At 31.6% G+C, this 18,802-nt stretch overlaps 1 protein-coding gene across 1 annotated transcript in view; it reads right to left on the bottom strand.

Moving 5' to 3' along the window:
- SLC15A5 (solute carrier family 15 member 5) overlaps window positions 1-18,802 on the bottom strand; it is a 156,853-nt gene that overhangs the window by 61,336 nt on the left and 76,715 nt on the right. The window contains exon 5 of the mRNA XM_003771188.1: window positions 7,637-7,823. Coding sequence (XP_003771236.1) covers window positions 7,637-7,823 — 187 coding nt within the window. The remainder of the gene's footprint in view (window positions 1-7,636; window positions 7,824-18,802) is intronic.

The following is an 18,802-nucleotide window of genomic DNA, read 5'->3' on the forward strand; positions in this document are numbered from 1 at the left end:
AAACAAATTCTACTAATAAAATAATTTCCAGAGCATTTAAAGATGAAAATTGAAAAGCATGATTTCCAATTTTTTAAAATTTTACTTTCTCTTTACTTTTATAAATTTTTAAAAAATTTAGTATTTTATTTACAAATAAAAAATGATTTTAACATTCATTTTTATATTTTTGAGTTTTAGATTTTCTCCCTTCCTCTTTGTTCACCCTCTCCTCTCCTCATTTCCTGGAGAAGACAAATAATTAGATATAGATAATGCATGTGAAGTAATGAAAACTATTTCCCTAATGGTCATAGTGTTAAAAATATATGTAGACCAAAAGAAACAAAAACACTTTCAAGAAAAATAAAGTTAAAATTTTTCTTCAATCTGCATTCAGCACCATTAGTTCTTTCTCTGGCTATGGACAGCATTTTTCAACATAAGACCTTCAGAACTCTGTTGGATCATTGTATTGCTGAAAAAACTTAAAGCAGCTGATAATTCCCCAGTATTATTGTTACTTTATGTTCTGCTTTGCACAACTCTTGTAAGTCCAGGTTTTTCTAAGAACATCCTGCTCATCATTTCTTATAGCACAATAGTATCTCATCAACTAACATACTACAAAGTCTTCAGCCATTGCCTAATTGATGGTATTCTCTCAATTTCCAATTCCCTGCCCCCATAAAAAGGCTGCTATGAATATTTTTCTACATAGAGGTTCTTAACTTTTTAAAAAAATCTCTTTTGGGATATGGATCTAGCAATGGTATGGCTAGATCAAAGGGTATATGTATTGTTTTAAAGTCCTCTGAGCATAGTTCAAAATTCCTCTACAGAATGTTTGAATCAGTTCACAATTCCACCTAAATTGTATTAATGTGTCATTTTCCCCGTATCTCCTCCATTATCTATTATTTTAGTTTTGTGTCCTATTACTCAATCTAATTGATATGAGGTAATATTTCAGAATTGCTTTAATTTTAATTTCTCTAACCTACCGTGAATTAGAGCACTTTTTCAATATGGCTATAGATAACTTTATTAATGAACCTGAAAACTATTTCTATCCTTTGATCATTTGTCAATTGAGGAATGGCTCTGATATTTTATAAATTCAACTCAGTTTTCTATATGTTTTGACAAATTAGACCTGTATCAGAGAAACTTGCTTCAAATTTTTTTTTCAGTTACTATTGCTAACTGCATTTCTCTCTTTGCTTTTTGCTCCCCCATTCGTTTTATACTCTCTCTCCTTTCACCCTGTCTCCTTTCAAATGTTTTGCTTCTGACTATCCCTCCCCAAATCTATGCTTCCTTCTATCACTACTTTCGCTTCTCTTATCTCCTTCTCCTTTTTTTTCCCAGTAGCTTAAGATAGATTTCTATACCCAATTGACTGTATATCAATGGGAATGTTATTCCCTTCAAATCAATTCCGATGAGAGTAAGGTTCACTCACTCCTGCTTAATTAGCCACCCTGTAAAAGCTTCCCCCCCCTCCGCCTTGCTTCTTATATGTGAGATAATTTACCCCATTCTGCCGCTGCCTCTTCCTTTTCCTCTAGTATGTTCTTCTCTGACCCCTTAATTTTATTTTTTTAGATACTATTCCTTTATATTCAACCCTGTGCCTTCTGTCTATATATACTCTTAACTGCCTTAATAATGAGAAAGTTCTTATGAGTTAAAAATATCATCTTCCCATCTAGGAATGTAAGTAGTTTAATTTTATTAAGTCCTTTATGATTACCATTTTCTGTTTACCTTTTTCTGCTTCTCTAGAGTCTTGTATTTAAAGTCAAATTTTCTGTTCAGCTTTGATCTTTTCATAAAGAATGCTTGAAAATCCTCTATTTTGTTGAATATCTCCCCCCCACCCCCACGCCTTACAGAAGTGTTATACTGATGAAAGAGTTGATTATTGCTTGTAATCCTAGCTCTTTTGGACTCCAAATTATCATATTCCAAGCCTTTCTATTCTCAAATGTAGAAGCTGCTAAATCTTTGTGTTATCTTGACTGGTGCCATAATACATGAATTACTTTTTTCTGGTGGCTTATAATATTTTTTTCTTGACTTTTATAGCTCTGGAATCTAGTTATAAAATTTTTTAGAATTTTCATTTTGGTATCAGTGGATTCTTTCAACTGTTATTTCCTCTGGTTCTAGAATATCAGGACAATCTTTCCTGATAATTTCTTGAAAAACACTGTTTAGGCTCTTTTTTGAAGATGGCTTTCAGGCAGTCTAATAATTTTAAAATTATCTCTGCTAGGTCTATTTTCAAGGTCAGTTGTTTCTTCAGTGAGATGATTTCACATTGGAATCATTTTTCCATTCTTTTGGTTTTGTTTTATTGTTTCTTGGTTGCTCATAAAGTCATTAGCTTCTATTTGCTCGATTCTAATTTTAAGGAATTATTTTCTTTGTTGAGCTTTTGTGTCTCCTTTTACTTTTTAATAAGTTTTTGCACCTGTTTTCAGAGATATTCTAGGGACTTGTAAGTTTTTCATTCTCTAAAGGTAGTATGGGCTAAAAAGAGGTGTTTACCACTTTCATGGCCTTTGCTCTAGTCTATGAGTGACCATAAATATTCTTTTTTTCTGCCCTGGAAGGGTGAGGAGGTTTTTTTCCTCCATTGTAGCTGTAAACTCTAGTGTACTAGTGATCCTCTTGGTCCTGGGACCACCTCTCAGGACTGCAACTGAGATCCAAGTGTGGGAAAAGCTCTATTGCTTTTGTACTTGACTTAGTACTAGCAAAGAGTTCCCTGTAAGGTCGTTCTGACCATTTGTTCAACTCTCTTACCATCTGTGAGCTGAGAGCTCTGGAAATAGTTACTGTCACTGCTGATTCAGTGACTACCAGGTCCTGCTTCTAGTTTTCTGGTCCAAGGCTATACTGGCACAACCTATATTGGATTGTGTCTCACATTGGTGCAACAGACCTTTCCTGCTGACCTTCTAAGTTGTCTTGCTTTGGAAAATTGTTTTACTTTGTGTTTTTGTATAGTTTATCATTCTAGAATTTGTTTGTAGTTGTATTTAAAGGTATTTGGAAGTGTTTAGAGTAGAGCTCAGTTGAATCACTGCCTTTATTTCACAATCTTGGTTCAGACCCAACTTTTTAAAAATAACAAACTTATCATCATCATGGATGGTGAAGTCACCCCAAATGCAATCTAATTCATGATTGCTAATGTGTTTTTAAAGGAAGTGGAAATTTCACTGAAGAAAATAAAGAGGGGCAACTAGTTAGTATAGTGGATAGGGTACCAACCCTGAAGTCAGGAAGACTGGACTCAAATATTTAAACATTTCCTGGCTGTGTGACCCTGGGCAAGTCACTTAACCCCAAATGACTCAGCAAAAAAAAAAAAAAAAAAAAAAAAAAAAAAAGAAAAGAAAGAAAGTAAGAGAAAGAAAGAAAGAAAGAAAGAAAAGCTGAACTAGACCAAATATTCAAAGGAGGAATCTATATCAGAGAAAAATAATTCTGAGGGAATTGAGAGATGAAGGATGAGAAAAAATGCATGTCAATATCAAAGGCACTCAAAAAATCCCAGGTCTTATCACTCTCTCAATCAATCAATATTTAAGTGTCTACTATATATTACTGATTTAGCTTGATGGCTCATTAGAGAAAGTACTGAGACTGGAGTTAGGAGGATCAGAGTTCAAATCCAGCTTTAGACTTTTACTAACTTTGTGACTCTAGGCAAGTCCTTAACCTCTGTTTGCCTTAATCCATTGGAGATGAAATGACAAATCACCACAGTATCTTTGCCAAGAAAACCTAATGGACAGCATTACCATATTAGGGTGCACAGGATCACTAAGAGTTGGATAGACTGAACAACAAAAACAAAATATATTATTATACAAAGGCTATTGAGAAAACATCAACAATGGCCAACTTTTCACATTTATTTTCCGCATTTATATAAAATACTTATGAAAACAATCTACACAAAATTTGACAAAGTCCAAAGTGAAACAGGATTATGCAGATATAATGAGTTTCTTCAAATGTTTTTCTTTGTGTGGCATTGTGATGATTGCATCAAGTCCTAGAATGTTACAGAATATATGGAACTGTAGTCAAGAAGACCTGAATTTTGATCCTACCTTATACACTTCCTAGCTGTGGGGCTAACAAACTTAACCTCTGTTTACTTTGGTTTCCTCATCTATAAATAGAAATAATAATAGCAACTACTTCCCAGGGTTGTTGTGAGAATAAAATGAAATAGTTGTAAAGGATTTTGCAAACCTCAAATTCTATATAAATCCCAGATATTATTGTTATTATTTCATAAATCATGAATTTGGCTTAGCTATCCACATAGAAGAAAATGGGGGGAAGACTGCTTATTGAATAGACTAATGGTCTCCAAATGTCTTAATTTCTTAACTACTAATGAAAAAATAAAAATGGTAGTTTTGCCCTTTATGTCTACATCCATATAATATATATCTATATGTGTGTGTTTGTGTATACATATATACATGTATAATTGTATATATGAACTGCTATTTATGTTATATATCTATAAAACTTACAAATATAAATTAAAGTGATGCAATAAAAATAAAATATTTTAAAGTAAATCCTATTTTATTTATCTATGGTACAAAACCCTTTCTTATATCCAGTAAAACTATTAATGATATTAATATTTCAGAAATAGCAATGTATTTAAATGTTTCATCATTTTAAAAAAAATCATAGTTTAATGTTTTGTGAAAAAAGTGATTCAAAGGTATGGTTCCAAGTTCAGTTTATTTTGTAACTACATTTTAATGACTGAAAATGATTTCTTACAAAAATACATAGATTGAAATGAAAGACATGCTTGGTTGATTGAACTGATACTTATTTTCAGTCTCATCCACTAATTATGCAAAGGATTTGTTGTTGTTGTTGAAATTTGACTAGAAATTTCCATTTTTTTTGATGCTAATAAATTATTTTTGCAAATAATCCAAAGTTTTAATAGATTTATATTTTTAACAGATTTTAACAGTGAAATTTTTAACTTGGAAAACTTTTAATTTAAATAGATTATAAAGTTCTGTTCCCAAGTATTTAATAGTTGGCACATATAAATTTTTGGCAACTCAAGCTTCATTTTTAAATGTCTTGCTAATTGTAATGGCTTCATAATGCCTGGCAAGATTCATTATTAATATAGAGGGTACAGATACATGTTCCATTTTTTAAATATATGATTTTTTTGTGGCTGTCCTTTTATCTTATTTGATTAAATCATTACTGTTTTTATCTTACAATGGGAGTAATAAAAGAAAGCCTGAACCTTCTATTGTTTACCTATATTTGCATTACTAGTATTAACTTCATTCTTTGTTGTTTTGTTTTGTTTTTACAACAATCAATAAACAAGTTCAGTTCAGCAAAAACTGGATAATATAAAATGCAAATCTATTTAACTGGTCATAAATAACTGAAAACAAATGAACAAAAGGAGGCACTGTCTGCCTCTTTGTACTGTGTAACTCTATACACTATTCCTTATTCACTCTAGGTGACAAGTGAGCATTAGAGTAAGTAATGATACCAGTGTCAATCTATATATGAAATATTGATACAGCTTACTTTTTTTGTTTTTAAGATAATAAGTACATATAGCTATGCATCTTATTTTTCCCTTTTACCGTAATAGAGCATTTTACATATTCCCTACTTTGGAGTTCACTGATGTAGAAGCTGATATTGGGGAAAGTCCTGTAGTTTTCATTTATTAGAATATATATCTTGGATAGAATTAATAGGAAGAAGAGAATTAGTTGAATTGCTTTTAGGAATTTACAAAGTTTTTTTAATGGTTTCAAGTTTCTCTCAGAAACAGAGGTCCATGTTTTTAACCCCAATATTCTTCTGGTGATATGGTAAAGTGTCGAGTTAAGGAATGTTATAGTTTTTAAAGAAATGAAATTAATCACTCAGAAGATAATGGAGAGACATAGTTAACACCAGCAATGTGCCATACATTACATATAAGATGTTATGAAGGAAAAGATATTTGGGATGATATAAAAAATATACAATTAAAATTGATGACCATGTCATATCAGTAGAAGCAAAGAAAGATTGATGAACATTTTGCTCCATTGGTTTCTGTTTGATGCTACTGGTACTAAGATAACTCAAGGAATGTTTATAGTATGCTGGGTAGATTCCTTGTGGTGAATTTATGGGAGGAAATGGGAAGAACAACATAGGATGGACAGACAGGTGGTGATCTGTATTGCTGGAGAGCATAACTATATTGATGAAATTATAGGATTAATAGAGAGTTAGAGGTATAAATTCCTCTTTTGACATTTGGTGGCTTATATATTCATACATATATAAAGTTATATCTAAAATGGATATGCCCTTCAGCAATACATATTACTACCTATCATGTCTGTTCATTCTATGTAACTTATAAAAACAAATTAGAATAATATATATATGAAATATTAAAAAAAATTATTTTATTTATCAATGGGATTTAACTTTTTGATTCAGTTAAAATAATTATTGATATTATTAGAAAAAAGTAATGTTTTATTATCTTTTAAAATCTTAGTTTGACATTTTGGGATATAAAGATTTCAAGGTCTGGTGCTGTTTAGTTTATTTTGATACTAGATTTTAATGACCAAAAATGATTATTCCTAAAAATACGTAGATCCAAATGAAAGATGTACATCATTGATCGCTTGATATTGCAAATAGATCTAGATGTAGTCAAATTAAATTCTGTTATTTAAATTTTTTTCTCCAATTTTAAGTAAGGATTTAGTCCTTACCATTTGTTTATCTTATTCTAATCTCATCTTGGTCTCCTTCTATAGAAATTCTCTCTCTCTCTCTTTCTGTCTCTGTCTCTCTGTCTCTTTCTCTCTATCTCTCTCTGTCTGTCTCTCTGTGTGTCCCTCTGTCTGTGTCTCTCTCTTTTTCTCATCGCATCTCAAAACCCCAGCTCAAGGTGAGAGACCTAATATTCTTCAGTGAACAATAAGAAGGAACCAACTTTACATTTGCCCCACTGTCTATTCCTTCTGTTCTTTTCCCTTATCCAAATAATCTTCCTTTGTAATTTTTTTTCTTCCAAAATATGTTGGTTCATTCATTAAGGAATATAGATTAATGTATGCAAAATATTCTTATGTCTTTTCTTTGTATACTTATTACTTAGCACAATGCTAATTGGTTGATTTTGACTTTGATATTTGTGGAGCAAAATAATATTATTTGCTTCTTAAAATATTATATTTCAATTTTCAATTTGCTTTCTGAAGCATTATCTTGGACAATCTGGATTGTTTTTCTTTTTTAAGTGAATAACTTTTTTCTTGGCTTCCTGCAATACTTGCTACTCAGTGCTCTTTTTCTAAAGCTTGTCCCCAATAATTTTTAGTGACTTAAACTTGGGGTTTCCATCATCCCACATTATGCTTTTTAGTTCCACTCTAGAGGTTTTCATTGGCCTCAATATATTTGGGATCATCAGCTAGCTCATCTGTCATGATTTAAGGTATTTTAAAATAGAAATATATACACATAGACATATACATGCATGTACACACACACACACACAGACACACAGACACACAAATTTCCAGAAGTAAATTGTACTTACTAATGCATATTGACAGTGGTGGTCCACCCCTCTTTAGAGGAAATAGGGAAGTGCTGATACACTCAAGAAAAGGAGCAAGAATTAATAGAGGTATGATGCTTATCACATTCATTGCTGCAATCGGCAGAAGAAACCCATTCAAATTCAAGTTGGAATTCATAGTCTGCAGATAATATCCGGAAGGAATCTGAATTTTGGAAAGGAGGAAAAAAGGCTTTCTTAAAATAGCAACAGCTTCAGAGAAAGTCTTTTATATATTCTCCCAGTGAACATTACTTTATTGACCTAAGCATCTGTGAAAGACCAATGTAAGAATCCTCATCTTTTTAATAGTCTTAATTCTGAAGTGATAAAGCTTTTCTAAATCTATGGTAGGAGAAGTTCTGTTCACTCATTGTACAGTAGTAGTACAGTTCATGGAAAATTATTTGTAAAACTTATGAGTATGTATGCCAGCCAGAATGTGTCCTTTCTAGGTTGAGAAGAAATGAGATCCCTTAGGTTTTGAATTAGAAGAAGCTTTTCTTCCTCCAACAATGAGTAGGAACCACTTAAAAGTGTTATTGTTGCTTTTATCTACATCCTTCATCACAAGATATCACATAGCCGCATCACGATCAATGGCAAAATCGCTAAGGGTTTTTGTTTTGTTTTGTTTTGTTTTGTTTTGCTTTTCCAAGGCAGACAGGGATTGGTGGACACATTTTTGAAGTTGTTAGTCACTGATTTATGCATTCAACTATTCACAGTGCTTAAAAGTATTACCAATTAAACCTAAGTAACCTAAAAAAAATGGAGAGAAATCAAACATTTTATCTACTTTGTTTGTGCAGAAATACTTGGGTGCTATTATCTCTCATTCTAAAAGAAAATTAAGTAAAAGAACTTTATGCCCATAAGCACAAATCCATCAGTATACTGGGAGAGTAAGAGAACTCAAATGAAAAAAGAAAATGTATACATTTTAAAATTGCTATTTCACTTCCTGCAAACTCCATGAAATGTTCAGACTGAGAGGAAATTCTAGCCTAGTCAATATTCCTAAAGAGATTTCTTGTACAACAATATATGTTATATTTTAAGCACATAAAGTTTACAATAAGTGAGTTTATATTTGAAATTCTTATTAGCTCATCCTCCAGAGTTTAAAGAGAAATGAAATCATATCTGCAAATTTTGATAAGCAGCAAATTTTGATTAGAAGATATTCTAAGAGCATTATTTAGAATGGAGCATATATAAAGGAAGAGCAATGTGAAATAAATAAAATATAGTAAGAAATCCACATCTACATGGACTATCCTTAACTTAACACAAGAAGCAGTTATAAAGTGTCTTCTTAGATAATTATTTTCTCTTGCCTTCAACTTCTCCATTTGCTAAAGGGAAATAAATACTCTAAGGATCATAAATTTGGAGTTAGAAAGTACCTTAGAAACCCAGCCTCCCCTGTTCCCTAATTGATTCATGTTGTACCCTTCTGATGTGTCTTCTTTTGTTCTATATCTGGGTTCATGGAATTATTAGGAGAGTAATTAATCTGTTTAAAAAAAAACACACCTCTATGTCCGAGCCATCCTGATAAAACATGAATTAATGCAAAGAATTTTAAAATAAAATGACAGTTCAATAACATGGAATTGAATGAGATAAGAAGTACTCTTTTCATACCCATTTTCATACAAGTGGTAATTCTAGTCTGTTTCCCAATAGTTCTAATTCATTCCCAATTAACTCTTTTTGTCTTCCCAACATAGCAAAAGAAGGATATATCATGAGTGATCTGATAAAGTGATCTGAAAAGTATTAGAGAAACATTATATTGGAAGTAAAAAAAAAAAAAAAAGTAATTGTTGGCGTCTCTGGGTACAGCAGCTGTAGTCTAGGGTTCATTGCTCCCTTGGTGATGCTTCCCATAGTCTGGTCTAGATGAAGCTGTACATTTTCCTCATCTCTTTAATCTATTCTCTCTAGACTCCCTGGTGAGACTAATAAGCTTTTAAAAACTATACACTGGCAGTGTGCCTGCCCCCAAAGAGTCCATGCTGAGTGACATGGTCATAGTGTAGAGTCCATGAACAGGTTTCTTTGCATTGTAGTCCAAAGACAATTTCCTTCAATGATCTAGAAACTTTTTATTCCAAGGATTATGGGAGATAGGTTTTGTACATGTAAATCCACAAGTCCCTCCTTTCAAAACACATAAAATAAATTCCATGTAAATTTTATTTTTATTTAAAATATACTTTATTGCATTCTCATGTTTTCAAAAATGACTGCATTTATTATTTCATTTTATACAGATAAGATCTCCACTAAAGGCAAGAAATTATGAAATATGATATATCAATGTAGTGTGCATTTGACCCTGGGTCCTCGAAGGTTATTGTAATGTACTACATCCTTTACCAAGCTAGACTTCTTTTTTATAATGTACCTGGCAATAAATTGTAATAATAAAATCTCAATCTCCCTCCCCTTTTCCCTCCCTCTCTCCTTCCCTCTCTACCTCCTTCCTTCTCTCTCTCTTTCTCTCTCTCTCTTTTTCTCCATCTCTGTCTTTCTGTCTTTGTGTCTCTCTGTATCTATATCTGTCACTCTCCCCTCTGTTTCTGTCTCTGTCTCATACACACACACACACATCTAAAGTTTTTAATGCACTGTATTGTATATACAATGCAACACTGTGAGGTAAAATACTACAGATAATATTCATATAGGGCATATACATGTGTGTGTGTATGTTTGTTCACCATGTAGTTGTGTATATGTCCATATAGAATTGCAAAAATGAGACTTGGAGGAACATCTCTGGAATTCTGCTTCAAGGGAGACTTTAATTCTTTCTGGAGAAAGGCATGAGATTGGGACTATGAATCTGGCTTGAACTGTTCTCCTCAGAGAGGATACACTTACTATAATTATATCTATCATCCTCCATAAAAGTTACTAGTTGAGGGGTAAATTATTTTTAGGTTAAAGCTACTTTTTGTGGTTACTATCCTTTGACGGAGAAGAAGCACCTTCTATATCCAAAGGCTTGACTCCCTACAAACCAAATACTAGGAACCCAAAGATCATCACAAATATTGATCAGTGAACAAGGCCATTTATTCACATTAATAACAAAGAGAAGATCTTCACAAAATGGAACACAGAAAGAGAGAAAGAGAGAGGGAGGAAGGGAGACAGAGAGATAGAAATAGACTGAGACAGAGAGCGACAGAAACAGACAAAACACTTCAATTTCACCCATGGGGAAGTTCTGTAGAAGAATTTCTATGCCACAGGGAGACAAAACATCACATAATCATTATTTCCACCTCTGAGGAAAGTCTTATGAAAATATATACTGGGTTTTATTCCCCATATTTAGGAAATGGAGCTTCAGAGATCTTTCATGGTTGCACAGTTAGTATTAAGGGCAAATTCCAAACCCAGCTCTCCTTTTGGTCCACATCTAGTATTCTTGGGAAGAAAGAGATAATGAATTTTAGAAGTTTATCACAAACTTGGCATGTGAAGAGGATATTATAATAATAGTGAGAAGCTCTAATTATCAAAAAATGAATTTGAACTTCCTTTTTACTAGAAACAGCACAACCAATGAATTCTAAGTTTACTATAATAATTTCATTCTTCAAATAATAGAAGAAATTGAAGAGAATTACATTTTAAATATGATTTTGAATAAAAAATAGGAAAAGATTGCCAAAGTAGAAATAATGATAATCTTGAGGAGGAGGAGATTACTCCTTAAAGTTTGTTATAGAGATTTAGAGAAAAGCTGAGCAAATGAGCTGTGCATATTGGGTTTGAAAAGAACACTTTTCAAAACTTAAAATAGTTTAGAAAAAAGATTGTCTTACAATCTAAAAAAGGAAATTATGTGAAAAAACTGATATAGATGCAAAAGAAATTGATTAGAAAGTATTTTAGGATATGTCTAGAGGATAGACAAGATAGATATCTAAGAATAAATAAAAGAGTAGAATAGTCTTGGTAGAATAATGACCAGAATGCTCAAGCCATCAATAGGTCAAGTTTAGCAAAAAATCCTAAGGATTGTCCAAAATAATTTCTCAAAAATTGTGTTGAGGACAAAGAAATATCAAAGAAGGGATGAAATGAATTGCACAGTAATAAGGTGTTAGAGAAAAGGGAAGACTATTCAACTCCAGTTTTGGCTTAGTCCTCACTAAGAAGAAGAAGAAGAAGAAGAATGATCTTGTGTTAGGGAATTATTCAACTAACACATTTAATATAGAGCAAGAACTATTAAGAAAATACTCAGATGCTCTTATTGTGTTCAAATAATCAGTTTTAGGCAAACTGTTTGCCTTGGTTATTAAAGAACTTAAGATCAAATCTGTGGAATCATTCACTGTCAATGTTTTTGAAAGATTTAAGAGAACAGGAAAAGAACAAGACAAGAGATAGGCAGATATAAAAAAGGAGAGAAAGAAATAGTAATTATGTTTTAATTAGCTAGCAAAATTCTAGAGATCATTATGAAAGTAAAATATTTGTAATCACTTAAATAAGAATATATTGTGTACAAGATAAGCAAAGGTTCATAAAGATGTTGTTATGCCAGTTAACTTTATTTCTCTTTTTTAACAGTGTTACTAGACTGGTCATTCAGGAGAAGGTCATGTAATAGCTGTATTTCAGCAAGGCATTTTACAAGATTTTTCACAATTTTCTTAAGGAAAAGCTATGTATGGACATAGGGTAAATGATAACATAACTTAAGTAGTAAATTACTATTTACTGGAAATATTAATGCCTTGAAGACACATTATTGGGGATGTTGTAGGATAATTACTCCTTTAGTGTTGTTGAACTTCAGGACCTCTAATGTCCTTTCTTTACTGAGATTCTGGGATTCCCTGATATTAATATTAGTGATATTGAGTTCTTTTGAATTTGAATATAAAAACCATGTCAAAGACCAATGTTCAGTCACTCTTACAATGTTATGAAGCCAAGAAAAGACTGGAGAGGAAAGTTGACCAACTTTTAGTTTTATGATCAAGAAAACTAGATTGAGTCTCATACTTGAAATTTCCTAATGAAATGACTTCCAGAAATTTACTTTGCCTTTCTTTTGATCCACTAAAACTCCTACATACTTTTCAGTTGAGTTATTGCCTAAGTTTATCTCCTCAATGTTGTATTGATTAAGTTGGGTTTTTTTGGAAAATAAAGATGGAGGAGGAAGTGTAAAAGTTGTTATCACAATTACATTTCTTATTATCTTATATTACATGATTCCCAACTGTAGAGATCTAATTGAATTCTGACTCTTGTACTTATTTAAGATTTAAGTTAAATAATAGAACTATAATCATCAATGTCAGCTCTAATGACTATTGTAATGACTAAAGTCAATGGCTATTGACTTTGAATGTATGTTGAAATCAACTTCACCATCTCTTCCTTTTATTTATCTCTCTGAGATGAACTTGTATCTTTTCTTCCATTTAGCTCCAGGCCTTTTATGTCTTTTCCTTTTTATCAAGATTGCTAATATTAATGTACTTCAATTTCTCCAGTAATAATGATCAATGGAAAAAATTAGACATTAATAGTGCTAGTAATTAAATTCATGATTTTAGATGTCTAAGATATTTATACTTTTCTCTTTCCTCTTCTTATCATTCTCATACTGACAGTACAGAAGAAACTTATGTTCTTGTCCATTTAATAAATTGCTATTTTTATTCTCCAGTTAGTGGACAGACATTTATGCATGAGCCTTTTAAAACTTTGGCTGGTGCATATGAAATCATATGTTTATATGTTAAGAGCTAGAAGAAACTGAGATACAGAGAAATTGAGTGACTTTTTCATGGTCACACAGATAGTAAGTGTCTAAGTTGGAAGTTAAACACAATTCTCCTTGACTCTGAGTGGAACACTCTATCCACTTACGATATTAACCACTTGGAAAAGAGTAAATTTCTAGTTCTACACTAGACACTATTCTAGCTTAGTCATAAAGCTTGCCAGAGATTATGCTCTATTGGTATACTTCCTAAAAACTAGAGTATCTTCTATGTGACAAGAAGTTTTCAAAGAGGACCTTTATGGAAGTTTTGGATTATACTACATTACAAATTCTAAGAAAGAAAGATTATTGCTTTCATTTTATTTCTAAGAAAATTGTTTCCTTTAAATGTATATTTTAAAAAAAAATGCTTCCTTCATTACCTGGATGTAATAATGTCTTTTTGTCTACAAGTAAGGGGTGGGAATACATAATTTCCTCCAGTCTCTTTTAACTCTAATTTTTAAATGTGTTCTGATAATGGGTCTCACAACCAATAATATGACTCAATGGGAAGTAAATAAGAATCAGTTTGGTTGGGTGCTAAGGATTAGTATGATCTAAATATCAGATATTAACATTATTAGTTCAAAAGATTTATTAAAAACACATCCACTAATCAAAAGGGAAAATGAATAGTATGCTAAAAAAAATGCTGGCAGCTAAGCTATTGCAAGTAGCAAGGGCTCCTAGCACAACTTTCAAGTGTCTGTTAACTGATTTCAAATGAGAATTATTGTTAAAAGGAACAAAGTTATTATCAGCATGAATCACAGGCACAGAAACCTGTTAACTTAATAATGTGGCAAAAGTACTATTAATCTTTAGTGAAGCAATATTAATATATTGCCTAATCTAAGAAAAGGCTCCAATGTCTTGAAAGCTTGAAATCATTTTGCTTCTGCCTCAAGTACTGAAATCATTCCCTCTTAAAATTTTAAATACTTTTATTTTATATATGCCTCTGAGTATTCTAATATAATTGTTGTCAATAGAGTTCCATTATCACCTTTGAGTGTCCAGGAATGTCAAATTCGAACATCATTAATCCTAAAATCAAAATATTTTAAAAATATTTTACTAAAATGAAGGATAATAATGACTACTAAAATTAAAATACAGAATTAAAAAATTATATGTTATATTCTCCTTCAATACTTTGATCATCTTTGAATGACTTATTTTTCCCATCTTTGATAAAAGCCAAAGACCCATTCAATCTCATTAGGAAAGTTTCTCTATTTTTCTTAAGATGTGGAAGATCACATTGATTCTTTTGAATTTCCTACTCTAACATCATTCTAAATAACTTGCAGGTGGACATTAAATACCAGCAAAAATAAATTTAAAAAAGAACCAGAGTGGAAGAAGTTTAGAATTCAAAGCTCCAGGATAAATTTTCATTTTTTTTTTTTTTTACTGCACAGATAATTTCATATCTATTAAACTTAGTTTCCTCATTTGTAAAAATGAGAATTAATGTATTTTCCAAATTACTTCTCAATGTAGTTGTGAGTAAAACACTTATATAAGCTATGAACCACTATACAAATGAGATAGTAATAATCAGTTAATTGATCATTTTTAAAACATTAATAATGAATCCTAAGTATGCAAAAAAACAATAGAAACTATGCACTGTAGCACCTATCAAACAGATATCAATGATCTAATAAGATATGAGTGAGTAGCTAAGATTCCCAGAGGCAGCGGTGCATATAATGCTAGTTTAAATAAGTTGCTTGTTGAAAACTTCACAACTGTGTAAAATTGAGCAAGTCACTTAACTTCTGTTTGCCTCAGTTTTCTCATTTGCAAAATAAAGATGATAATAATAATACTAACTTCCCAATATTGTTGGGAGCATGAAATGAAATAATAATTGTAAAGCACTTAACACATCTCCAGCACATAGCAAGTACTATATGTTAGCTATTATTTTATACCAGAAACTCATAAACATAATAAATAAATAAATATGTAGACTACAAATATAAACTTCAAAATATCCTTGTGAATTCAAGATACAAACTGTAATGGAATAAAACTATTAACCCCAATTACCCAGAAAAATTAAAATTTATGAACATAAAGTTTTAGGATATGATTTATGATAGATATTGACATATCAAATATATATATATATATATATATATATATATATATATAATCTCACAACTTTTTAGAAAGTAAAGTTTTCCAAATATAGATGTCTAGGAGAAGAAATAAAAATAATTTGGGCACTGATGAGGTGCATATCATCCCTGTTATCCTCTCTGTTAATGGGGTTATGCCAAGACATTTTTACTAAGCAGGAGATGAACTTACATGCCATTTTTCTTATTAAATTACAGAAAGTATCTCTGAAATAGTCTTTAGAATATTATCTATAAAAGAATAGTAGCATTGTAAAAATATCCATGGACAATTTAATTTTGGATTCAATCTAAAAGATGAGAATAAAATTAATAACGGAGATAATAATAATAATAATGAAAAAAAACATCAAAGTTTAATTTCTCATCCATGCATTGAGGAGTGAAAAGGTTGGGCATAGCGGGGTACAATATTAAATTAAGAGGTCAACACAGGTGATTATAGTGGAGAGTTTGCCATGAGTTCACTATGGTAGCTGAAGGTCTGGCAGAAACACTGAAACTCTGGTCATGTGGGTTTTACTAATACCATTGATTGGGTAAATAAATAGCCCAATAAATGTTCCTTAGAGACAATGAAATAGACAAAGTAGCTAAAGGCCCTACTGAAAACCTTCCTGTAATCAGCTCAACACAGGAGCATAAAGTTCCCTGACTTCCTTGTATCACCAGACCGCTAGTTACATTAGAATAAAACCAAATAGTAGTAGCTCACTTGCCAAAAATGCATTAGTACAGAGCTGCACACTAAATTAGATAAGTCACAGAGATACACAAAAAAACTGAATAAAGACATGAACTCTATCATTATGAATCATTAATATATCACAAGAACATGGGGAATTGATATTGCCAATTATAGGCAAGAACATCATATTGTTTTTCTTAACCTGTACCCTAAGTTCCAACTCACATAACAGTGTACTGCCAAAAAGCAAAAGGAAATTATAAAAAAAACTTCATACATAAGTGAAAATTAGGTGAAATAAAAGATGAAAGCAAAGGGCAACCAAATCCAAGTGGCGAAAATCATATAATCTGAGAAGACTGAAAAATTTTCACCTAAAACAAATTTTATCCATGACAAAGCAGTGCATGTCAAAGTTTGCACCAATATTTCTGTATGGTAGGTAGAGGCAGCTAGATAATAGATTTCATAGAGTACTGGACTTAGAGTTAGGAAGACTTAATTCAAATTTATCATCAGACACTAGCTGAGTGACCCAAATCAAGTCTGATTTTTCATATCCACAAAATGGCCAAAGTATTGTTGAAGGTTATCCTCAACACAAAATGAGATATTTTAAAAGCCCTTTGTAAGCTTTAACACCAATGTGAATGTTATTGTTTTTATTGTTAATAATAAAAAATAAGTGAGCTTTAAAAAGAGATGGATGTAACCTGGATTTTAAAAAATCCTTTTGTAGTTTTGATATCATGTATCTAACTAACAAATCTATGATACCAAAAGAAAAAGCTGTATTCGAGAAAGATAGCATTCATTCATATCATCATGAAGAAACACATCCTCCCAAAATACTTGATGGGAAGTCATAAAAAACAATTTAGAATTTACAAATGACAGTATATGCGGCAATTGATGCTATGGTTAGACCTTCAGGAGGAAAGGAAATGTACTTAAAGAAAAGCATCAAAAAGTGTCATGGAAGAAATGACTTCAGAAAATTGTAGAAGGGGAAAGGAGGTGTCAATGTACTTACTCAAAGACAAGCACCAAAAATGCTTCAATCATTTTCTAATGAAAATTTTCTATATGGAAAAGCATAATTAGCTTGTATACATAGCAGGAAGCTATGTTGACCAATTAAAGATAACATAAAAGAAACATGCTTAATGCAATCTGAAAAACAGAAATACAGTTGATCCTCATTATCTGTAAATTCACCTACTCACTAAAATTTATTTGCAACCCTAAAATCGGTACTAGCCGTGTAATCTTAGCTATTCATCAGAGGGGCAAAAACTTACATTCCCAGCTGATAGCAGACAAGGTGTTCTGCCTTCCTGTTTCAGCTTTCATAATGAAAATGAGTATCCTTTTTCATTTATTGAGTGCCACATTTTTTACATATTGGTGCTTTTTTGTTGGTGATTTTGCTTTTTCAAATGGCCCCTAAGCATTGTGCTAAAGTGCTCTGAATATTTCTAAGCTCAAGAAGGATATGATGCACCTTAATAAGAAAATACCTATATTAGATAATCTTCATTCATTCATAAGGTATAGTATTATTGGCCGTGAGTTCAATGTAAATGAATTAACAATATGGTACATATGGAAAAAAAAGAAGGGGAAATTTGCATATAATTAATTTTTGGAAGAACTGCATGTCTCTCTCTCTCTCTCTCTCTCTCTCTCTCTCTCTCTCTCTCTCTCTGAATCAATAGGTGAAAATGTTGTGACCAGAGACTTGCAAGAACAAAACCCTATATTCTCCTAGGAGCAGTGGTTCACTATTGGCTAATTCAGTGTATGTAGTGACTTTATAGAATATAACTATCATGAATGATGAGAATTAGCCGTTTGTCAGATTTTCTAGATTCACTCAATAAACAACTGTAAACAAAAGTGAATAGTTTAAAGGTGATATGAAGAGTTAAAGCAGTTCAAAGAACAAAACAAAAAAATTGAACAATAAAACTTTACTACAGGAACAAAGAAATAAAGGGAAAGGGGATTTTGTGCTAAAGGAAGATATGAAAAATTTCTGGTCACTTATAAGATCAGGAAGTCTAGCACAATAAAAGGACAAGTTAGATCAAATGTGAAATAGAAAATGCATGCATCAATATGATGAATTACACAACAGTTTTGTGAAGGGAAATGACTGAAACTCTAGTTTTCTGAAAAATCAGTTAAGCAACAGTATTAGATAAGGTACAAAAAATATTTGTGAAAATGTTTCACAGTGGTGATTGAATTACTAGCAATTTTGCCAGGTTCTTCTAAGACATAACTGTTCTTAATAGAAGGACTCATATATTTCCTACCAAAAGGTAGAATCTATTGTGGCAGTATAGGACACATGCATACATATCATACAAACCATTAACATATTATATCACTAAAATTTTAAAAACACAAGAAAAAATATACTCAGGACCAATAAGTATGTGTTAAAAAAGTCCTAGGGAAGTAAAAGATAACTATGAGCAATC

This window comes from Sarcophilus harrisii, chromosome 5, assembly GCF_902635505.1.
Source record: "Sarcophilus harrisii chromosome 5, mSarHar1.11, whole genome shotgun sequence".
Taxonomy (NCBI): Eukaryota; Metazoa; Chordata; class Mammalia; order Dasyuromorphia; family Dasyuridae; genus Sarcophilus; species Sarcophilus harrisii.